This window comes from Hippocampus zosterae, chromosome 14 (assembly GCF_025434085.1).
Source record: "Hippocampus zosterae strain Florida chromosome 14, ASM2543408v3, whole genome shotgun sequence".
NCBI classification, from domain to species: domain Eukaryota; kingdom Metazoa; phylum Chordata; class Actinopteri; order Syngnathiformes; family Syngnathidae; genus Hippocampus; species Hippocampus zosterae.
The window spans coordinates 18,707,354-18,732,091 of NC_067464.1; the positions used below are offsets into that span (position 1 = coordinate 18,707,354).

At 42.7% G+C, this 24,738-nt stretch overlaps 1 protein-coding gene across 3 annotated transcripts; it reads right to left on the bottom strand.

The window, feature by feature from the left end:
- Nucleotides 1–482: 482 nt before the first annotated feature.
- On the bottom strand, nt 483–15,776 carry mocs1 (molybdenum cofactor synthesis 1). Of its 3 annotated transcripts, none has more exons than XM_052085728.1 (11): nt 15,463–15,776; nt 14,082–14,190; nt 11,365–11,532; nt 9,693–9,857; nt 9,162–9,223; nt 8,110–8,221; nt 6,202–6,314; nt 4,158–4,268; nt 3,966–4,086; nt 3,837–3,884; nt 483–2,321 (listed from the first exon to the last, which is right to left on the bottom strand). In XM_052085728.1, exons 1-11 carry the CDS (start codon nt 15,652–15,654, stop codon nt 1,372–1,374), a joined length of 2,151 nt encoding a protein of 716 aa, XP_051941688.1. In that variant the 5' UTR covers nt 15,655–15,776; the 3' UTR covers nt 483–1,371. The 3 variants fall into 3 exon arrangements, with proteins under 3 accessions (XP_051941688.1, XP_051941689.1, XP_051941690.1); XM_052085729.1 differs by having other exon boundaries at nt 14,082–14,227; nt 15,463–15,607; XM_052085730.1 differs by having other exon boundaries at nt 2,263–2,321; nt 3,819–3,884; nt 15,463–15,771.
- Between the last annotated feature and the right edge of the window lie 8,962 nt (nt 15,777–24,738).

Sequence of the window (24,738 nt, forward strand, 5' to 3'; positions counted from 1 at the left end):
TTAACTAAGTAGTGTTAAATCAGTACGTCTACTTTTTTTTCTGCACAAATACAGCATCAGAGTGGGTATTTTTGCCAGCTCTGCGAATCAACCATTTTTATAACGCATGACACCTAGAATTACACCAAAATGGTTACCATGTGTCCTCTTTAGCTTCATGTTCATGACAGATGAGCGCACAACATTTTACACTGCGGCTGGAGGATCAACAGAAAGTGTTCCTGACTTTCACATGCTTGCTCCAACTTTCCAGTGGGCAGTGCAGGGAATTTACGTCATGAGCTCTCTCAGGCGTCACCATGGAAATTGTCGGTCCAGTCTTCATCAGCAATCACAACAGGGGTACTCCTGTTCTGCACAATTGACCGGTAATTCAATCCAGGACAAGGGTTTGCATTTCCATGTTTTAGATGTACAACTACTATAAAATGTATTTCTGATATTCTGTCACCTCTCTTGTAGTTAAAGACAACCACATGATGTACAGTGTTCAGGTTGACAAATTTAATGTAAATGCATATTTTTCCAAAGCTGGGACAATTGTCAGAAAACGGCAACTCTCAAAATATTGACAATGACAAAATATTGACAATTAATATAATCTCATGAATATCCTGGCTTGGATGTTACTTCAAAATCTATTGTGTGTTACTTTAACAGGGGCGTTTACTTCCCTCCTTCCTTCATTCTTATAATCGAAAATCAATAGGGCTAGTCTAGTGACATCACCTCGTACAGGGGTCGGCAACCCAAAATGTTGAAAGAGCCATATAGGACAAAAAAAACAACAACAAACAAATGTCTAGAGCCGCAAAAAAACCCCAAAAGCCTTCTCTAAAACTTACAATGAAGGAAACACATGCTGTATGTATGTAGGAGACTGAACTGTCTCAGAATTGTTTACGTTCTTCATTCCCTTGTTGTGTGTTCACAAACGCCCCCATAGAATTTATTTGGTGATTTCCTCGCTTGATTTTTTGTTTTGGTGCATTATTTTCGCTTTTCTTAGTGTCAGTGAAGTGATCATGAACTTCCGTTTTTCGGAGGCTGTCTTTGAACGCCACTCGAGTTGAACGAGAAGAGAGAAGGCACGCAACGCAGTCGGACGCAGACGTGTCTGTTTGTCGACACTGTTAAAAGCATAAATAAAGTGTACGTTTTAAAAAAACAACACCACAGCTCTCCTTTTATGGAGCTGCAACATATATCTATATCTAGTTGATCTGTGTTAGCCTACGATCAAAATCTTTTTCCATTTTCAAACATTTTTTATAAAGCTCCAGGGAGCCACTAGATGTCGCTAAAGAGCGCCGACCTCGTAGCTTGCTGAAAGAAAACCTCCAAGGGAAAAAAAAATTCTCACATGTTTTGTCATGGTCGGAGAAAGTCCCTCTTTCCCCCAGTCTTACTCTGTAGTTGTATGTCAGTAATGATGATGTCATGGCTCACAGCCTTACACATGTCGTAAATGGTCAGCGCTGCTATGGAGACCGCAGTCAAAGCCTCCATCTCGACACCTGTCCTGCCAGTGGTGCGACATGTTGCCGAGACGTCCACAGCGTTGCGCTGCTCGTCCAGGTCCAGGGTGACCGAGATGCTGTCTAAAGGGAGCGGGTGACAGAGCGGGATGAGGGCCGAGGTCTGTTTGGAGCCCATGATGCCGGCCAACTGGGCCACCGCCATGGCGTTGCCTTTAGCCAGCTGGTTTTTCTGCAGCAGCCCAAAGGCAATGGGGCCCAAAAGGACGGTGGCGCGGGCCTTGGCTGCTCGACGTGTTGGGGTTTTATTGCCAACATCCACCATCCTTGCTCGGCCTTGGGCGTCTGTGTGCGTCAGGCGGTCTTCTGGGGTACCGTCCAGGTGAGGGCCACAAGGCTCACTCGTAGACAGTGAGATGTGGGGATCTTGGCTGGAAGTGTCGTTGTGATATTGTCTCACGCTGTGTTGCGTACAGATGACTTTGGCCTTCATCAGTAAGTGTCCGGGTAGGTGTCTCAGACGATCATTTGTTTGGGGTTTGGTGTGATCATGGGGGGTTTGACCGTCCTTGAAGTCATACGAGTGCTGTTCTACTTTGATAAAGGGTTCTGTCTGTTTCTTTACATTGAGATGAGAGCTGCCACTCACTTCGTTTGTTGAGCAGCGATCATTGCCTGCCCGTGCTGAAGAAGTGCGGTCTCGAAGGCACATAAGGCTTGCGCTATTAACGGCTCGTTTTCCACCTGGCCGGCACATAGGAGGAGATAATTTTTGAATACGCTGAGTGACAATGTGGAAACACTTGAGCTTGTCTTTGGAAGAATGTAATTGGGAAGTGCTTCCTGGAAAATAAGTAACAATAGAGTGTCATTCAAGGATAGGCTTCAATAAAAAGTGTCGACTGGGTTCTACGTTAACTGTGGCCCGCGGGGGTCTACTACGTGACTGTATTGGGTAAGCCCAAGTTTACTGACGCTGGTCGGACTGGCCAAGTACAAATTATATACCGTATTTTCCGCACTAAAAGGCGCACCTAAAAGCCTTCCGTTTTCTTAAAAGCTCACAGCGCACCTTAAAATACTATGCGCCTTGTGTACGGTCATTGCGGTAATATGTCAACCCCAAAATGGCTCCTTGCTAGAGACGTGCTTATAACGCAGAGTTCAAACTTCAGGCGATCGGGTTACGCAGTTGAACACGGCAATAGAGCTGCGGCAAGAGAGTTCAATGTTAACGAGTTAATGTTATAACTTGCTGTTGGTTAAGTGAACCGTGTCGCTGCTAAGTTTTACTGACATCTGATCGGTGCTATATAAATCAGGGTGTAGTGTACTGTAGTGTTCTGTTGGCATTTCCTTGAGCGTAGCTCCATCTAGTGGATGCATTGTCGATTGTGTATTATAATGCCCAATACATGAAAAAAAAAGACAAAATAGGCCATTCATTGAAGGTGTGCCTCATCATCCATGCCGCCTTTTAATGTGAAAAATATATATAAATAATACATAAAAACCGCCGAAATCAACAAATCTTGCTTTTATTATTTAAATTTCAATACAAATTGATCAGTCATCATTGATCTTTTTATGGCAAAGCATACCTTTTGAGGCGCGTCAGGTTAAATCCTTCCCTAAGGAATGGCTTGAACAAGATAATGTATCAAGACCAGAAAATGTTTATACTGCAACAAAAACCCATTATGTGCTCAAAAAGTGACTATACATTAGTAATATTTTATAAAGTCTCAAATAATGCAGGACAAAGGCGCTAAATAATTGTTCAAAAGCGTCGTTTTGTATCATGAAAATACCGGACGGGTGCTGCTTCAGGCATGGCCACCACAGCATGTCACATGCTAGCTCAAAGGAGTGTGGGCTTAGACCCTGGCCTAGCAAGGTTTCGTGTGCATTACTGCTTGCCTTGGACTCTGGATGATCCAATACAAAAGTGAAAGCAGGAATTCACAAAGAATAAACAAATGAAATTTTTGACTGACGCTGACAGCTCTTCATTTAAAAATATGTTTCATTATTGTGGTTACAATTGCAGTGGTCTGACACTTGCACAAAAATCATAGCGAGAGCAGTTTGAAAAAAATATTATGGGACCGCATGAGAGCTAAATCTTGAGAAAAACATCTCAGTGGCATTGATTATTTTTGTAAAAGCAGAATATTTGACCCCGCTCTTGTAGTGGATCTTAATCGATTGTAGATGGTATGACTGGTAAGTGAGTCATTGATTCAAATGGCCATAACCTGCTAATGGTCAATAGGTTGGAAGGTGTGACCCATTTTTTTTTTTTGTTCACGCCAGACGAGTGTGAGAGTTTGTACGTACAGCAGCAGTATCACCCACCGATGAGGATCATAGGTCTGTTCTTCATTTGGGAGATATTGAACATGCCTGGAAAGCCATCACTCTGTTTGTTAACACTGCGACAAGAGCAGAAATGAAAAGCGAAACCCTTCAAACACAAAATCTTACCTGCGTGTTGTTTCTTCTTCCTGCCCACAGCGGCACCAATTATTTGCAGCAAGTCTTCATCTGAGGCTCCGGAGCGCAACACATCTCTGAGGGACACTTCAGAGTTACCGAACAAACACACCTGAGGACACAAGGGAGGCGTATTTTAGTGTATGGCAGAAACACATAAAAACACATGCACGCGGTTTTTACCTTGAGGTTGCCATCTGCGGTGATGCGTAAGCGGTTACACGAGCCACAGAAATGGTCAGACATGGAGGTGATGAAGCCAACCTGTCCTTTAAAGCCTGGCACTTTGAATGTCTGTTGAAACACGCACACTAAAGTTAAATGTAAAGCATCAAAGCATCATTGGAAAACAACAGTATACATTTGTTGACAGTTGTTTGATAATTATTCGGAAGAACATTGTTTTTTACACATATGGCAGCATGGTATGACAGTGGTTCAGGATGTCTGCCTCACGGCTTTACGGTTCAGTGTTTTAATCACAGCATGTGCTTCAAGGTTCAACATGAATGGTGGCGTTGGGCCACAAGCTACTTTTAGGAGGAGAAATAGTGCAGCCTTCTTGGCTTTAAATAGATAGAAATGGGAAAAGATGTATGAAATTATTTCTATGGTCAGCCGCTTAAAAATGATCATCGTTGGCAGCTTTAGGCCCGATGCTGCGCGGCTCAAAACACAGGTAAAATGCGTTCTCTCGTGGCCGCTTGTTTTCAGTATGATGGGGAGTCACCTTTTTTAATTACAGTCCGAGTGAGAGGCAAATCAAATGTCAGAGGGTCTTCGTCCATATTTATTATTTCATCTGGGCTGATGGAATTCTCCGCTATCCTTGTTTGTGTCAATGTGCGGAACAAAGCAAGTTTGTCCTCGTAATTGGGAGGGAGCTGCTGACACAACGTCGTGCGTGCCCAAAAAGACAGGAGTTTCCGTTTCATGAATCTATAACACCACCTTAAAACCTTTAAAACCTTTAGTTGTCTTTTTACACTGGCTCAGTTCTTCTTGCCGGAGCCTCCACCTTCGCATCATCGACTCGTCTATGCCAAGATTACGGGCAGAAGCTTGATTTCCTTCTTTAACTGCCAGAGTGATCGCTTTATGTTTAAAAGCTGCATTATACGCTTTTCGTCTGGTATTCTGCATGTTGATCAGGGTTAGAAGAAAGACTGAAATAAGGAAGTTGTGATTACCGGTAATCATACAATTTCATTGGACCCCTGTGTACTACTCATTCATCTTATTGGTCGACTGTTGCCGGGTAACATATTTTTTCCCCGCTACGGCAAAAGAGCGGAAGTTGTGATTAGTCATACAATCTCGTTGGACCTCAATGAAAGACTCATTCATTTTATTGGTCCATGTTTTTCCCGCGATGGAAAAAAAATAATTAAAAGGCCGCTTCATATTACACGCCGCAGTGTTGAAAGTGTGGAAAAAAAGTAGAAAAGAAGTGATACAAACTGATGCTTTGTCGCCAAATTATTAGGTCCAATAATGCACAGCTGTTTGTATATACTGTATATATAGAATATGTATATATTATATGTATATAGAATATACTACATACTGTATATATATATATATATATATATATATAGAGAGAGAGAGAGAGAGAGAGAGAGAGAGAGAGAGAGAGAGAGAGAGAGAGAGAGGGCGGGGTGGTCTCCATACATCGGAAAAATTAACGTTTCTGCTTGGTGAACTGATCTTCAGGACGATTTAAATTTGTTGGTCTTTATTCAAAAATATTTATCTGCGTTATGTGAACTATAAAGAAATAGATTTTACAACCATACATGTATGGAATGTATTTCTCCTACACATGGAGACTGATGGGAAATGCTGTAGTATTTATATAAACCCAATTCTAATGAAGTTGGGACATGAAAAATGGTTTTGTAATTCACTTTGAACAAAAATGTATCCGCTTATTCAGTAATTGAGTGAATAATCTTTGATAAAAATATTGGATTGTGAATGCCGTTTTTTTTGTTTTTTGTTTTGTCTGTATGCAGAGTGAGGGTAAGACCTAGAGAAAATGGAATGAAGGATGATTATGTCTGTTACTAGTGCTTGTTCTCAATATCAGCTGATTTAGGAGCTGTTTTTTTAACTCTTCCATCTCTCCTGTTTTCCAGTCAACCATTCTGATCCATTCACCAGATAGAATTAATTCATTAATCAATCAATCAATCAATCAATCAAAATCATGACATGAAAGATAGACCTTTGCTGTGTCTGATTGTCCAGTTTGAAGCGATTCCAAGTCGGGCCACTGCTGTCTGATATGATCCAACATCTCCTGGTAGCTCACCATCTTCTTAAAGTTCCATTTGTTGCCTGCCCACAAAAGACACACACAGTGAGTTCTTGTAGGAATGGCACCGCCGAACCAGCCACTGTACTACGTGCCCTTGTCCACTTGATTTTCAAGAAAAATGAAATAAGACAAGCTCAATATATTTTTTTATTCATATTGATACCTGCCTTTATATCTTCATTTGTTTCACAAAGATAATTTACGCAACTTTAAACTGTGTCATTATGTACACTTGGGTTTCACTCTCTGAAATATGCATGGGAAAAAAAACAAAACAACTAAAAATCACTCGCCAGACGCGTGGCCGGTTTGCTTCGCATAAAAGTCTTTGTAGCATAATCCAAAACTTATAAGAGCCTAATGATTATTTGTAGGCTTTGCCCAAGGTGGACTCGAGTTTCCAAATGATTATACACACAAAGTCAACAAAAACAGCAGTGAGTGTCTTATGACAGTGATAAGACATTGTCATTACGCCTGCTAGAGTGATGTGGGGGATTCGGTATTGTCTGAGCTATTGATACCTCTGATACTACTATGATTTTTTTTTTCCAAACTTGGATAGTGATACTTTTGGAGGCACTGTATTTACAGTATCGTAGCAGAAAGCGATAAAGGTATCGATTAGCAGATTCACACATGCTGCATTGCGGCTTCTCCGTGCAGCAATAATAGTAGATAAAACATTTGCATACTGAAAGTTAGCGCCAAACTCTCTGAGTCTCTGCCAAAATTCATTTGTAGCAGCCCGCCACAGGTAAATGTATATGTGGCAAACACTGCGGCTGTACTAATTTCACATAGTCATTGATTAATCAGCAAATTAAGACATTATGTCAGGCATGTCCAAAGTCCGGCCCGGGGGCCAAATCCGGCCCGCGGTCGAATTTCATCCGGCCCTCGGCCCCTGTCATAAAATCAGTGCCGTCTGGCCCGCAGGTTGGGCGCAATGGAACACGTGTTGCATTGACTGAGGTCTCGTAGACTGGTGAGTGATGTTTCATAGAGTACTGCTTCCCTCTAGTGGCTAAATGAGTAATAGCATTCACTAAATGAGTAATAGCATTTAGACACTAGAGGGCATCACTCACGAGTTAACAAGACATCACTCCGTGTTTATATTGACTGATATGTCATACTAGCTGGCCCATTGCCGGCCCATAACTCGGCCCATGGGTTATTGTTGTTCAATGTAAAGAATGTCAGCCAAGGTCGGCCCCCAACATTTTACCACATAAAATATGGCCCCCTTGGCAAAAAGTTTGGACACCCCTGCATTATGTTATGTAGTATGTTATGTTTTATGTTACCTTGCAAGGGACGACAAATGTAAATTAGCTGTACGCTAACTTGGGCTATTTACACAAGTATTGTACCAGTGTTCATTAATGTGCTTTGTCCCTTTCAAATAAACAATAAAACAGTGAAAATAAATAAATAAAATGGACGGCACAGCGATCGACTGGTTAACATGTCCACCTTTCAGTGCAGAGGTCCTGAGTTCGATTCCGGTGGACAGCCTCCCTGTGTGGAGTTTGCATGTTCTCCCTGTGCCTGCATTGGTTTTCTCTGGGTTCTCCAATTTCCGCCCACATACCAAAAACATGCACGGTAGGCTGATTGAACACTCTAAATTGTCCCAAGGTGTGAGTGTGAGCGCGGGTGGTTGATCGTCTGTGTGCCCTGCGATTGGCTGGCAACCAGTTCAGGGTGTACCCCGACACTTGTGAGGATAAGTGGACCAGAAAATGGATGGGTGGATGGATGAACTAAAATGCAAAACCATCAGGCGATCCAATCTAGCCGTCTACTAACCATCAAATGGCATGTACTCAATGAAGCGCACTTCCAGGGGCTTCTTCTCGGTAAGACCAACAAAATCAAGCAGTTCGTCTTCGTTGAGGCCTCGCATGATCACGCAGTTGACCTACAGCATGTAGCAAACAAGAACAGATAGCAGTTAAACAAACGCCCATCCAAAGTTGCCACCCATCCCATAAATTATGGAAAATTCCTTTGATTGGGAATTAAATGTCACCTCCTGTATTGAACCAACACCGGACGCGGTTTGTTCCATACTTTCACAGTTTTCTGTCTGCCTGCACGCAGGCAGACCAGCCTTTTTGGACAGCCGCTGCCTGTCATGACCGTTGCCTAGTAATGCGCACACTGCACACCAGCCCTGATCCAGCACCAAAAAGCTCATGAAGATGTTGAGGAAGAGGATTGCACTTTTTCTCATTTTTTTCACCTTTTCATTTGGGTTCACACACACAAGTGTTTAATTTTATTATAGTTGACTTTGTTATCGTAAAAGTGTCCCCAGACAGGCTTTGTTACAGCACTCTACAGTATATGCATGGAATTCAGTCTATTCAGCCTTGAACGTACAAGCACAAAAAAATTTTCCTTCCTGTTAAAGTAAAGGTGTCCCCACTTGTTACATTTACAGCACATTATAGGCAATTTAATTTAAATCTTGTCCTCTTTCAGTAAAAGTATCCCCGGACAAGCATTGTTGAATTTACAGCACACTATATGGACACAATAGAGTAGGGCAGGTCTATTTGCTCAAGTTCAGGCTATTAAGTGTTTCATAATTGTTAAGTGTTAGAATTTGAATTTTTGTTTTACAGCACTTTTTAATAGTTTATAATGTTTCAATTCAGGTCAAAATTTGAATATCGAAGATATCTATGATTTTAAGTTCATATTTTGATATTTCACTCCGGAGGAGCTCACCAGTTGTGAACCTCACCATATCACTGTTTCTTTTTTTTTTTTGCCATGTTTTCTCTATTCCAGCTGTCCCCTCTCACACTTTTGTCTTTTTAAAAGAAGAAGAAAAAAAAGAGACTAACAGATACCTTTACTGGTTCGTAGCCCATTTCAATGGCCTTATCAATTCCTTCCATGACCTTGTGGAACCCTGTGAAAAAGAATGTTCAAGTTGAATGGGTGATAAATCTAATATCTGGTAAGACGTTTATTCTTATTTTATCTTCTCTGAGTCTCATTGTGCTCGTAACTCAGTCTGATAACTTTTCAGTGATTGTAAAAACACAAGCAAAATGGTTGAGACGGTTGCATTTTCCACCAGACGGAACTTTCACTCTTCCTTAATTCACCCTCTCCGTCACTCCATCTGTGCATTCCATCCGTACGCCCACAGCACGGAGCTGAGCCCGCTGTCATTTTGCCGCCTCAAAGTGAGACTGATCCACATCAGCCAGACGCTGCTTTTAGATGCACAGATAGGATTTCAACTGTCAGCTAGCCTAGCCCTAGCCAAAATGTGAAAAACGTAGCAGGGAGTCACTGTGCAGGGTGCCCCATGGAATCTTTTTATACCTCACCCTTCCTACATTTGATCTTAAAGTTCAAGCAAAACTTCATACCTTTTCGCCTGACAATGAACTCAAACTTGGCAGGTACCATTGAATCCAAACTGATGTTGATCAGGTCGAGGCCCGCATCTTTGAGTAGAGGCAACAGTTTAGCCAGGTTCATGCCATTTGTTGTCACCGCGATGGTCTTCAGACCCTCCAATTTTCTCAATTCAGCTGCGGAGGCAAGAGAAACAAAAACGTAAGGGAGAAAGAGGGGCAAGGGAATTGCATCATTAATTAAACAATCCACTCACTGCATTCACATTTACCCAACGAACTGGTACGACAGTATTGACAATGAGAGTGTCCATCTCATACAAATTTGGCATACGTTTTTTTTTTACCCGAACCATAAAGACCGGGGCCTAAAAATAGAATGCAAAACAAAACATATTCTTATATTTCTTGTACTATACAATTTGGATTTAACAGCGATGCACGATTCTACACGTTACAGCAAGCTAGAGACAAGACTTTTCAAGACATGTAATTCTATTTGATGTTACATTTAAAATCTTCACAATGTTCTCGCTGTCCCATGTTGTTCACAGTTGTAGTACATAAATAATGAGCTACTCTTCAGAGTTACAACTAAAACCACATCACTGTGTTTTGGTTCCACTGTCAGTATTACCACAAGAGTCCATCCATCCATATGCCAATCCACTTATCCTCACGAGTGTTGCGGACATGCTGGAGCCTATCCCAACTCTCTTCGCGGAGTATGCAGGTACACACATCTCATCCTCTATAGTTTGTTTTAAAATATGTTATCCAGGCAATGTTTATATTTCATTTATTTGACTTTTCGTACTTTTGTGCCTGTTGAGAGTCTTTATTTAAATCTGTTTAAGAATGCGTTACTAAATAGGGCCGCGTATCAATTCAGATTTCCCAAATCAGACATTGTCGCCATTGTGCTTTTTAAAACCCCAAGCCTTCCAGACATCCGTCTTCAAGCTTGTTGGTCTGATTGCTTCCGCCATCTTGATGTATTTATGATTTTTATGAATCGATATCTGGCTATGGGAGGGAAAATCGATTCGATGTGATTCATCGATTTGTTTCAACTCAGTCCAATTACTAAAACCAGGTAACTTTTGTTTTTTAAGTTAGCTTTTGGACGAAATTGTTGCTGCATTGTGCCAGAAAGGGTTCTGTATTTATTCTCTTGAAAAAAAGTCTGTAAAATCTTTTTTTTTCTTTAAATCATATTACCAATATCACTCACCATGATTAAGATGAAAAATGTACAGCTAATCCATGTGATGGGTATCAGCAGTGATTAGCAGATATCATTCATGGATGATCAGATGGGATAACCGGCAGCAAAAAACACTGACTGTAGTACCCTATATTATCAACCTGCTTAATGTGACACTAATACATACCGGTGGCACTACATCCCCTTGAATAAACTAAAATTGAAATAAAAATACAAACTGGATTTTTTTTCACCTTTAGTGCTTCACTCATCTGGCTAATTTATGGTTCAACCAATGATCGTGATCCTCGTGGCTTCCACTAACTTGTCGCAAAATTGATCTGCGATACATTGGACAAGGTAGATGCGACTAATCAGTTCCCCTTGCAGCATATTTCTTCATGGAAGGAATCATTCTGTCTGTGAAGTCACACGGGAATGGGCCTGCAACAGCATCAATTTGTCAATATGTGTTACCGATGATATCCAGCACATCAGGTCTGATGAGCGGCTCTCCTCCAGTGAGACGAATCTTGTCCACGCCTTCTTTGACAAAGAGGCGGGCGAGGGTCAGTACTTCTGTCGTGGACAGCAGCTGGCCTCGTGGTGTAAGCTTCACGCCCTCCTCTGGCATACAGTACTGACCTGAAAATGACCAGAACAAACAGAAACGAGCCTTTGAAAGCTTCTATACAGTTGTAAGGCAGAGGTGGGCAACGCCTGTCTTTGAGGACCTCTGTCCCGTCTGTTTTAGATGTCTCCAACTGTTGGAGGAGCGAGACAGATAAAAAAGGCAGGACACCGGCAAGGGCCAAACTGAGCCGATGTGGCCCCATCGGCAAGACTCTTCTATCACGTCTCCACTCTCTGTGATTATACATACACAAAGCAGATCATTTCACACACACAAAAATAAAATGATAAATATTGTTAATCATACATGTACAATGGTATACACACACAAACCACAATTTTTTTTCTTGTAATGTTGAATTACACTCACAAAGTTGTCCGAAATCCCCTGCATTGATTTCCTGGCTGTGTGCTTACGGTCATTGTCCTGCTGAAGGATGAACCGTCACCACAGCCTGAGGTCAGGAGCACACCAGAGCAGGTTTTCATCCAGGATGTTACTATACAATGCGGCATTCATTTTTTACTCAATCCTGACAAGTCTCCCAGTTCCTGCCACTGACCAAGGACCCCACAGCATGATGCCACCACCATGCCAAACATATCTGACGTTCACGCCAAAGAGTTCAATTTTTGACACATCAGACCGGAATATTTTGTCTAATTTGGTCTGAAATTTCTTCATGTACCTTTTCCCGAAAGTCCACGTGGGCTGCCTGATGCCTTTTTATAAAGCAATGGCTTCTGTATGGCTACTCTACAATCCAAGCCTGATTGGTAGATAGTTGCAGGGTTAGTTGTTCTCCTCTTTCCACAGAAAAAGGCTGGTGCCAGAACTCAGACAGTGACCTCCTTGACAAAGGCACTTTTTTTGGGAATGCTCAGGAGATGGGTGGCCAGTTCTAGCCGAATTTATTCTTTACACTTGATTGGATCTGTGGCTTGAGATAATAGTTTCTCAGAGGTCTTGCACAGTCACCTCCTATCACTTTATGCTTGGTTTGCCCTCTCATTGTCCGCTGTGGGGCAGTTAACAGAGGTGTGTGCCTTTCCAACTGTCCAATGGACTGAATTTACAGCAGCTAGACTACAGCAGCTTCGGGGCAAAGGCTGAGAATTCTGATGACAAAGGGATTTTTTCCCTTTTTTTTGTAAATTTATTTTCAAAACTTCAAAGACAAACATTTATTTCACATTGTCATTATGAGCTGCGGCGGCACCGCCGGTGGTCCAGTGGTTAGCGCCTTGACCTCACAGTGCAGAGGTGCAGGGTGCAATTCCGGCTCCGGCCTCCCTGTCATGGAGGCCATCCAGTTTCCTCCCTCATTCCAAAAACATGCATGGCAGGTTAATGGAACACTCTAAATTGTCCCTAGGTGTGAGTGTGAGCACGGATAGTTGTTCGTCTTTGTGTGCCCTGTGATTGGCTGGCAACCGGTTCAGGGTGTCCCAAGCCTACTACCCGAAGACGGCTAGGATAGGCTCCAGCATCCCCCGAAGCCCTTGTGAGGTTAAAGCGGATCGGAAAATGGCTGAATGAATTATGTGCAGAATTTTAGAAAAAAAATGATGAAATCAATTTTGAAATAAGGTTGTCACAATTTTTTTGGGGGGGGGGGGGTGAAAGGTCCTGGAAATACTTTCTGGATGTGCTGTATTTGAACAGGAACAAGTGGAGGAAGTCAACTTTAAAATAATATTTTTTTACTTAAATTTTTTGTTTAAAAAAACTTTTTTTTTAATTAGCCAACTCAGATTTTCATTTGTTACATTACAGTAATCCCTCGTTTAGCGCGGTTAATGGGGACCAAAACCACCCGCGATAAACGAAAATCCGTGAAGTAGCGTGACCAATAGACATATAACAGGTAAAAAAAAAAAAAATTAAGTCCGCAAAAAGCTGCCACCTTGCCACAAGGCCAAACTGAGAACTATGTGGCTCAGGGTACAAAACATTGACATTTTAAGTCCAAGGCGAAGAAACTCCCCAGACTTTGAGATCAATTCGCAAGAGGAAGGGTGAACAAACAGAAACTCACAAATTCTGACAGACTCCAAGCATCGATTATGCAAGAATGGGTTGCCATTAGTCAGGATGTGGCCCAGAAATTAATTGACCGCCTGCCAGGGCGAATTGGGGAGGTCTTGAAAAAGAAGGGTCAGCACTGCAAATATTGACTCTTTGCATAAACTTGATGAAATTGTCTATAAAAATCATTTTAACATTTATGAAATACTTGTAGTTATATTTCAGTTTATCATTGTAACATGTTACAAAAAGATCTAAAAACATTGAAGCTACAAACTTTGTGAAAACCAATATTTGCGTCATTCACAGAACTTTGGGCTATGACTGTGTAGTGCTGACTAGAAAGGGGTGTTTTGAGAGTAGATAGTTATTTACTGGTTTGTCAAGAAAATTGATCAAATTTGATGGAAGACAGTATTCATTTTCCTGATTAAAAAACCCCAAAATAAAATAACATAAATTGAGCTTGTTAGTGGAAAATGGACAATCCAGGCCGGATGATCCCTTTAAACGATATGGCAGGTAGACTTACAGCGCAGGTTGCATTTCTCAGTCAGGGAGATGCGTAAGTAATTGTGTCTCCGGCCAAAGTTGTCCGTCAAGAACGATGAAAAGGGAATGTTGTCCTCCCTAAGCTTCTCCTGGTGAAGAGTCAGATGACGGGGTCAGTCCTTGTAACTATAGTGATAATAAATTACTTTTCTATGGTTAAACCACCCTCAAACCCATTCTTTTTCAACGGTTATATCCATAGTTTTTTGTCCCTGCACAGGCTTGTGAATATAACAAACGCTGTGTTGTAATCAACCGCATAGTATTTCAATTACGTTTGGCTTAATTCATATTTACAGCAACAACAACAAAAAAACCTAAATAAAACTGAAAACACTGCAGGGGCTTTCTGAAACTGAAATAGTCCATTGCATTTATGACAGCTGGTTGACCTAAAAAACTGGCTAATCACTTAGAATTGGCAAGCAAGCTTCCCAAGGGAGTCACATTGCAGTAGTTCATGGTCTCATGGAATGATTATGACCTTCGTTCCAGTAGTTATGCTGTTCTGCTCTCTGTGTGAAGGCGAACACAAGACTTAAGTGTTTGGTGGCACGCGTTATACTACATCACAAGACTTTAGCCTGACTTGTGACAACAATTACTCTTTTGTTCACGAATCCAGTAACCCTAAAACACATGTCAATTCAAACTGTTACCCTGTCAACTCAAGTAAAACAGAAAGACACTTCCAACAACTAATTCTACTTTGAATAGTATCATAATATGGAGGGCGGCTGGTTAATCAACACCATGTTCACTTCGGTTGCAAGTCTGTAATCGCTGAGACGTGAAGTACATTACGCATGCTAAAACCTTTTTGGCTACAAAATATGATCCTACTGCAAGAAAGCCTTGACATAATCATGAAACAGAAAATCAATATAGACAGTAATAATATCTGCGTACAGCTGAATCTCTCGAAAGCAAATTTCCATGGGTTGCTGTGATACACGATAATATAAAACTTATCATCATCTCCGACATTTATCATTTGTTTTGTTATTTCAGAACAGTGGCAATAACTTCACATTCACACACTTCCCTTTTTTTGACGATCTCATATATTTGAATGCAAGACTGTTAACTTGTATTTAAAAGCAATGTCAAATGTATTATAAGCAATGTCTTATTGTATTTAAACAACTTAAGTACAGATGGCAAAGCCACATATAAGTGCTTGTTCTTTTTCTGTTATCGATTAATAACTTGTCACAAATTTTGACGTATTTATTAAGTTATTTAATTGGCCTTACCTAGTGTTATACCGGTTTAATACATTGCCCCATCTGTCTCAAACGTTCCCGGTACATTTACATTCCGGAAATGATCACATTATTTATCATAAATAATAATATTACCTGTCTTGTCAAGGTTTTCGCAGATGTGTTAAAGTCGGAAGAAGCTAAAGTGGAATCCCCAAATTCAAGTCGGTTCTTTTGAGTCGCACTCGAGAAAGGTCTAACTTCACTCATGCACTGAACCAAGAGGTTTCCGACATGTCGCACGCTCCTGTGTGTGTCGATTAAGCCAAAGCTCAGGTTAGTAGCCATGGCGTTATTTTTCTGCTGCACTCATGTGTTCACAAAACTCGACAGATAGTCAGATAACGTTTCAGCGAGATAAACACGCCAGTGAACTGAGACGGAAAAGCAAAGTCATCATCTTGGGGAGCCAATCGAGCCACGTGGCGTCATATGACATTGAACTCTGGGAAATGAAGTCCACCGTGCAGTAACCCTTCACGACCCACTGCAGCACAGCATTTGTTTGGCTTTAGAATGAACTGCCACAAAAAAACTTACATTAACCACCACAAATCTATTTATATTTTTAGTGTGTGAATGATATGTTCATATTTGACATCACTGTTTTTATCTATCGGTGAATCTACAGCTGACCTGTTTAAACAATTTCTCGACCATTTAGTTCGACTTGTTTATGGATGTGATATGGGCATATAGCAAGGGGTTTGTCTATGAATCCCAACATGGCAAGATTTTTTGGACCGAATGTGTTTCTATAAGCAGAAGTAAATATGCTTGGTCAGAGGGCCTTAGAATGATCACTAATGCATTGAGAAGCCCGTATTTGTGCCCTGCGATTGCCTTGTCAGCCAAGGAAGAGGCTCCAGCACACCCGAGGGTAAGGGGTGTCGAAAATGAATGAGTGGGTGGATTATGGTTTCTTTCGGGAGAAAGTATAAAAAATAAGATAGTTCACGCTTATGTCCACTAGATGACGGTAAAATCATTTGTTTGAGTGAGTAGGAGGCGCATAATAAATTGTATTACAAGGTAGTACACAGGCTGATGGTCCATCCATCCATCCATTTTCCGAACCGCTTGATCCCCAGTAGGGTCGCATATCCCAGCCGTCTTCAGGCAGTAGGCGGGGGACACACTGAGACGAGCAACCATCCACGCCCGCACTCACACCTAGGGACAATTTAGAGTGTCCAATAAGCCTGCCATGCATGTTTTTGGAATGTGGAAGGAAACCGGAGCACCCGGAGAAAACCCACGCAGGCCCGGGGAGAACATGCAAACTCCACATAGGGTGGCCGGAGCTGGAATCGAACCCGGTACCTCTGCACTGTGAGGGCGACATGCTAACCACTGGACTACCGGGCCGCCCATCAGGCTGATCGTGTCAATAGATATTACACTTTCAAAATGCAGGTATTCACATTTCAGTTGTACTATATCTATATATATATTGCGCGTCGTCCCGCACGCGGTCTGTCCTTCCGTCTGTCCCTTTTCAAAACGTACCAACTTCACCGCGCCGCTGCGCGCCGCCACTGCGCCGCTCAGGCAGTGGCTCACTACGATCGCGCGGGCATCTTAGCGAAAAAATGTTGTCTACCCACAAGCATTGCAATGAAATTGTTAGTTATTTAGTAGAGCTAAACATCTCTTTATTTTCGCGATAAGCAATGAAGATGAACAAAAAGTTGAACCAAGCAACAACACTTTTGTGGGCCGAAGGCCCACCTTACCAGCCTTCCGCAGGAACTAGCTGATGAGCCGCCCAGAGGACGGCGAACCAGCTAGTATATATATATATACCGGTAGTTTATCAGATTGAGAATGAGTACCCAACGAAGTTTCCGGTTAGTGTTAGTGTTAGTGTCAAAAATCATCAGTGAGTGAAACGAGGTTTAATCTATTTTGTGCAATGAAACACTTTATAAATAAAATAAAAACACTTTTTTTGTTTCCCCCCAATTTTGCTGCTGTAGACTGCAAATGTCCCCAGTGTGGGACAAATAAAGGTTATCTTGTTTTGTCCAATCTTATCTTATCTTATCAAGGTGTGAGTTGACAGCACTTTCTTTCTTTCTTTCTTTCTTTCTTTCTTTCTTTCTTTCTTTCTTTCTTTCTTTCTTTCTTTCTTTCTTTCTTTCTTTCTTTCTTTCTTTCTTTCTTTCTTTCTTTCTTTCTTTCTTTCTTTCTTTCTTTCTTTCTTTCTTTCTTCTTAGAAATGTTCTACAAAATACAAATCCTAAACTTTTACGTGAGGTTAAAATGTGTGTCTCCACCATAAGAGAGAATTGAAGTGGTTAATATGCCTGAACCAGTGAAATGGATGCTGGTTCCCTTCCTCAGATCTAGGATGGACGGTTGCATATTTAGAAGGAATGAAACCAAAAGGGCACTGCTGAATATCCAAGTGTGGATATTATTTTCATTCACTGTATTTTATTGACACGTCAAACAAAAACTTGCATCGAGTTCACGCTCCTCAATACAGTACCAAGGACAGATATCTCCTTATATTTTGTAATTTAGCGTCTGTCTTTCAATCAGTGAGGTTATAGGTTCAAATCTCGACTCAGGCCTTCTTGTGTGGCGTTTGCATGCTCTCCCAGTGTTTGTGTTAATTTTCTCCAAGTACTCTGGCTGCCTTCCACATTCCCTCCCAAAAATGTTATTTTTATTGAAAACTCTAAACCAGGCATGTCCAAAGTCCGGCCCGCGGGCCAAATCCGGCCCGCGGTCGAATTTCATCCGGCCCTCGGCCCCTGTCATAAAATCAGTGCCGTCTGGCCCGCAGGTTGGGCGCAATGGAACACGTGTTGCATTGACTGAGGTCTCGTAGACTGGTGAGTGATGTTTCATAGAGTACTGCTTCCCTCTAGTGGCTAAATGAGTAATAGCATTCACTAAATGAGTAATAGCATTTAGAGACTAGAGGGCATCACTCACGAGTTAACAAGACATCACTCCGTGTTTATATTGACTGATATGTCATATTTCAAATGATCCTTGCAGTTGTGGATATGTGTGTTGCTTGTTCATTTCCCTGTTGTTCGAGTCAAAGGTTTTGTGACTATTGAAAAGTCATGGTGATACATTTTATGTTTCAAATCAATCAATTTGCACTCAGGAGACTTCTGTTTAAGAAAAAGTCAAGTGAATAAGCAGTTGCATGTGATATACCCGTTTCAAATGAACCAAAAGAAATTCTTAAGATTGTTGAAATTAAAATAAAAATGGAAATGTGAAACAGACTGGCTTACTAAAATTTGTTGAACAATATTGTTGTTCAATGTAAAGAATGTCAGCCAAGGTCGGCCCCCCGACATTTTACCACATAAAATCTGGCCCCCTTGGCAAAAAGTTTGGACACCCCTGCTCTAAACTGTTTCACAACCTTTATTGATTATTTTACAAAAGAAAAATCTCATGGCACACCACCAAAAGAAAATTCCCCAAAAAGTAGGATATAGTCATGGAAAGCTGTGACTTTTTCGGTTGTATGAATCGCATCCGGTCCATTCACAAAGGTTGATTCCCCCTTCCTGCCATCTGATTCAAGAGCATTTTTTGTCATTGCTATGCCTTTCATTTTATTGCATGTCGCTGGTATCAATAGATGAAAAAAAATATCTTAAGATTATTTTCAGGGAAATTCTGTTAATGACTTTAACCCAAGAAACTGTTTGTTTACATTGAACATGAATAATTGAGTTCCTGTACAGCTCTTTATTGAATATACTTAATAAACAGGGGGTTCTGCGCAGTATCCTTGCTGTTCCCAGCACTGCACATTTCTGGACTGAGATGTCCGATGTTGTTCCCGGGATCTGTTTCAACCACTCATCTAGTTTGGGGGTCACTGCCCCGAGTGCTCCGACCACCACAGGCACGACTGTCACCTTTACCTTCCAGGCTCTCTCCAAATCCTCTCTGAGCCCTTGGTATTTCTCGAGTTTCTCATGTTCCTTCATTCTGATGTTTCCATCTCTTGGGACCACTACATCCACTACAATGGCTTTCCTTTGCCCTTTATCTATGATCACGATATCTGGTTGGTTCGCCATTACCATCTTGTGAGTCTGGATCTGGAAGTCCCACAGGATCTTCGCTCTGTCATTCTCCACCACCTCCGGAGGGGTTTCCCATTTTGACCTTGGGGTTTCCAGTCCATACTCCTCACAGATGTTTTGGTAGACTATGCCAGCAACCTGGTTTTGGCGTTCCATGTAGGCTTTCCCTGCCAGCATCTTACACCCTGCATTTATGTGTTGGATCGTCTCAGGTGCCTCTTTGCACAACCTACACCTTGGGTCTTGTCTGGTGTGGTATATCTGGGCCTCAATGGCTCTGGTGCTCAGGGCCTGCTCCTGAACAGCCAGGATGAGTGCCTCTGTGCTGTCCTTCAGGCCAGCCCTCTCTAGCCACTGATAGGACTTCTTGAGATCGGCCACTTCAGTTATGGTCCGGTGGTACATCCCATGTAGGGGCTTGTCCTCCGATGATGGTCCCTCTTCCAGCGTCTCATCTTCTGTTCCCCATTGTCTGAGACATTCTCTGAGTACGTCATCCGTTGGAGCCTTCTCCTTGATGTATTCATGGAGCTTGGATGTTTCATCCTGGACAGTGGCTCTCACACTCACTAGTCCCCGGCCTCCTTCCTTTCGGCTTGCGTACAGTCTCAGGGTGCTGGATTTGGGATGGAACCCTCCATGCATGGTTAGGAGCTTTCAGGTCTTAACGTCCGTGGTCTGAATCTCTTCCTTTGGCCACCTTATTATTCCTGCAGGGTATCTGATCACTGGCAGGGCATAGCTGTTTATTGCCCGGGTCTTATTCTTGCCATTGAGCTAGCTTCTTAGGACTTGCCTCACTCGCTGGAGGTATTTGGCCGGAGCCGCTTTCCTTGTTGCCAGTTCGAGGTTGCCATTGGCTTGTGGTATACCGAGGTACTTGTAGCTGTCCTCAATGTCTGCTATTGTTCCTTCAGGGAGTGAGACCCCTTCAGTGCGGACTACCTTTCCTCCCTTAGTCACCATTCGAATACATTTCTCAAGCCCGAATGACATCCCGATGTCGCTGCTGTACATCCTGGTTGTGTACATCAGGGAGACTATGTCCCTTTCGCTCTTAGCATACAGCTTTATGTCATCAATGTAGAGCAGGTGACTGATTGTAGCTCCATTTCTGAGGCGGTATCCATAGCCTGTCTTGGTGATTACTTGGCTTAGGGGGTTCAGTCTTAGGAAGAACAGCAGTGGGGAGAGTGCATCACCTTGGTATATGCCGCATTTGATGCACACTTGGGTAAGTGGCTTGCCATTGGCTTCAAGTGTGGTTTTCCACATCCTTATCGAGTTCGCAACAAAGGCTCTTAGCGTCCTGTTCACCTTATACTACTTCAAGCATTCAGTGATCCATGTATGTGGCATCGAGTCATAGGCTTTCTTGTAATTAATCCAGGCTGTGCACAGGTTGGTACGTCGGGACCTGCAGTCTTGTGCGACTGTTCTGTCAACCAGGAGCTGATTTTTGGCTCCTCTGGTATCTCTACCAATGCCCTTCTGTGCTTCACTCATGTATTAATCCATTTGTCCACTTATCTTAGCCGCAATGATGCCTGACATGAGTTCCATGTTGTGGAGAGACAAGTTATTGGCCGATAGTTGGATGGGACTGCGCCCTTTGAGGGATCCTTCATGATCAGGATCGTTCGCCCTTCGGTTAGCCATCCTGGGTGAGTCCCATCCCTCAGAAGCTGGTTCATTTGTGCTGCTAGGCGCTCATGGAGTGCTGTGAGTTTCTTTAGCCAGTAGGTGTGGACCATGTCTGGGCCTGGTGCTGTCCAGTTCTTCATATCTGAGACTCTTTCCTGTATGTCTGCCACTGTTACGCTAACTGGGGTCTGTTCAGGGAGGTTGCTGTGCTCCTCTCTCAGGGTCATCAGCCATTGTGCACTGCTGTTATGTGCAACCTCCTTCTCCCATATGCCTTTCCAGTACCTTTCAGTTTCCAGTCTTGGTGGGTCAGCTCTGTTGTTAGGACCCTGCCACTGAGCGTACACTTTCGCAGGTTGGGTTGCGAACAGAATGTTTATTCGTCTGGCCTCATTCTCTTTCGTGTACCGCTTCAGGGGGCTGGACAAGGCTTTGAGCCTTTGTTTGGCAGTTTCAAGTGCTTCAGGTATGGTCATCTGGATGTACCTCTCGGGTATCGGCCTTTTCATCTCACCTCATTGGGCCTCCGTCAATTGACTCACATCTTTCCGAGTCGCCTTGATCTTAGCCTCCAACCGTCTTTTCCATGGTGGGTAACGTATCTCATGGCTTCCATGGTTGCTCTTATAGCCAAGCATCTCAAGGATCACTGATGCTGAAACGTATATCATCTCATTGGTTTCCGTGATCGTTACGGTAGGGATCGCCCTCAGTGCTGCATTCTCACTTTCCATGAGACTTTCAGGTGGTACTTTACATAACCGTTGTAATCGGTTTCTAGGTTGCCCAGCTTTCATTCTCGCCATGATCTTAGCTTTCAGGGCCTGCGTGGGTTTTCTCCGGGTGCTCCGATTTCCTCCCACATTCCAAAAACATGCGTGGCAGGCTGATTGAACACTCTAAATTGTACCTAGGTGTGAGTGTGAGCGTGAATGGTTGTTCGTCTTTGTGTGCCCTGTGAATGGCTGGCAACCACAATATTTCACCCATGTGCACAATTAGACTGCACTTTGTGCTAGACTTGACATGAAAATAGATCTGATAATATTGTGCTACCTTTTCTCTGTTAGACACACATTGTACCGAACATTAATACTTTTCTTTTAAACATATAATATTTTTGCACCACTGTGGATGACTTTCAAAGATTTTCATCCTCACCCTTTGCAGATTCGCATTATTTTTGCATAAAAATCACATGACAGCTAAGAATCACTGTGATGCAGGCATCGGTGGGCCTCTCCTGCTAAGCAGGTGGTGCACGTCTGTGAGGCTATTTTGACATTAGTCATTCAGCATTTGTCATGCCATTTGGGTTGCATCGAGCCTCCACAATTTTTGGATGCATGGTGGAGGAAACTGTGTCTTCTTCTTCTTCACTCGAATGGTAGGTTTGATGTGTGGACACACAGAATTAATGCCAGACCAGGATAAATTGTATAGAAACTAGATGGGTGAATGAATGCTTGGATATAAATATATCAATTATCAATTAAATGATATGATTGATCTCTATTAGTATGTAGTAGTATAATCCCAAACCTCTGCAGGCAAAATAGTTGAGAAAATGAACGGAATGTTTCAATACTGTTGGTAAGTAATAGAGAAATCTATGAACAAAATTGTATCATGTTAAAAGTTTCGGTTAATTTGGGCATGTCTGGACATACTCAGTGCAGAGGCGCAGAGGCGTTGGCCGTTTGGAAGTAATCACGTCAAAGCAAGGGGGGGCGAACAGATGGAAGAAGACTAGATTCAATCACAGAGTGGGAATGAACAAATTGGGAACAAAGAGTTGTTGAGTACCAATAGACAGTTTGGGAACAGCTGTCACGCCCAGGTGATCATTTGTCATCAGCAAAGTCTGTGACTTGTGTATTCGGGTAGATCAGATCACTACACAGAGGCTGGGCTGGGGGGCACGATATGCAAATCTCGGGGGCAGTGTTTTTCTTGTATTTTACAATAAAAGTTTGAACCGGCGGAGAGGGAGCTGAGACTGTGATCGCGGAGCAACTAACTGTCATTCGCTCTCAGAGATCCGCTCCCGCCGATATTGAAGACAATTTTCCTGTGTGCCGAATCATTTCTTTAACTTTGTCCGAGAAAATCTCTGACAGTAAGTATTTAAAATAATATTGAGGATGTATTACAGCAAAGTATGACCCTTTCCAAACATATTGCAAATGTTACAAAAAAGACCTTGATTTGAAATATAATCATAGTTAGAATTTGCTATATGTATGCAAAGTTAAAAGCCGATCCCGACTGTGCACTTGTGTATAGTATAACTTGGGTTTATCCATCCATCCATCCATCATCTACCGCTTATCCGGGGCCGGGTCGCGGGGGCAACAGCTTTACCAGGGAAGCCCAGACTTCCCTCTCCCTAGCTACTTCTTCCAGCTCTCCCTGGGGGATCCCGAGTCGTTCCCAGGCAAGCTGGGTGACATAGTCTCTCCAGCGTGTCCTGGGTCTTCCTCGGGGTCTCCTCCCGGTGGGACATGACCGGAACACCTCACCAGGGAGGCGCTCAGGAGGCATCCGAATCAGATGCCCAAGCCACCTCATCTGGCTCCTCTCGATGTGGAGGAGAAGCGGCTCGACTCTGAGCCCCTCCCGGATGACTGAGCTTCTCACCTTATCTCTCAGGGAGAGCCCGGACACCCTGCGGAGAAAACTCATTTCAGCCGCTTGTATCCGGGATCTCGTTCTTTCGGTCACGACCCATAGCTCGTGACCATAGGTGAGGGTTGGGACGTAGATCGACCGGTAAATTGAGAGCTTCGCCTTGGGTTTATAATCTTTCTATTCCAAGGCAGAGAGTCATTCACAGCAAATGCCAATTTAGAGTTTTCACTTAACAAAACGTGAATTTGTGAATGTGAATAAGTGACTATGTGTGCCATGTGTGACCCTGACGAGGACAAGCACTACAGAAAATGGATATATATCCGTCTCAAGTAAATGCAGCTTCATCTGCTGTGAATTTAACCTTTCCATTCTCTCAACAAGGACTTCCAGACTGCTGGGAGGATTACCTTTGCTTTTTATAACCCAGCAGGCAACTACACGAACAGTATAATTTCTGTCATTCAGAGTAGGTCCTTTGACATCAAACACTATTGGGGCACATTGCTCTTAGTTGATATGCTTTAGCTCAAGGACATGTAGACCCCCTGCAAATGTCCTGCCTATCTTCAAGTTAAGCCTCAAGCTTGAATCAATTCTGCACCAGAGTGTGTGTGGGCCAATGATGACATCTCAGAAAAAAATAGCAATGAGCGGGGTGGAGGACAGCAACAGCAATAACTTTGAACATCAAACAACGGCCAAGGATTGTGTTAATATCGTCCGAAAGGTTTAGTGTTGCAAGTGCATATTGATGGAATCACCCCCACCATCACAATTCCCGGGCACAATTGAAGACTTTCATTGTTTTTGTTCTTTTTTGCTGTTTTTGTCTTTTGTTTTGTCACATGTTGTTTGTTGTTTCATTGTGTGGACCTGATATGGACTGTTTTGAGCGCTTTTTGGCCATGACATTCGTCAAAGGAGCAGTATCTGTGCTTGGTGGTTGCGCCTTCTCGGCAGCACGCCTGTACCAGCACAGATTTTGATTGGGAGGAATGTCGGCGCCATTGACTGTCGGTGCTGG

Bases quoted from the DNA above. Each gene is read 5' to 3' on its own strand.
- mocs1 (XM_052085728.1), bottom strand. From the start codon at position 15,654: ATGGCTACTAACCTGAGCTTTGGCTTAATCGACACACACAGGAGCGTG. The intron at 9,224-9,692 runs GTATGAAGTTTT...TCTTTTTCACAG, and splicing joins GTTCATTGTCAGGCGAAAAG to GGTTCCACAAGGTCATGGAA. The intron at 8,222-9,161 runs GTATCTGTTAGT...TACATGCTGTAG, and splicing joins TGGGCTACGAACCAGTAAAG to GTCAACTGCGTGATCATGCG.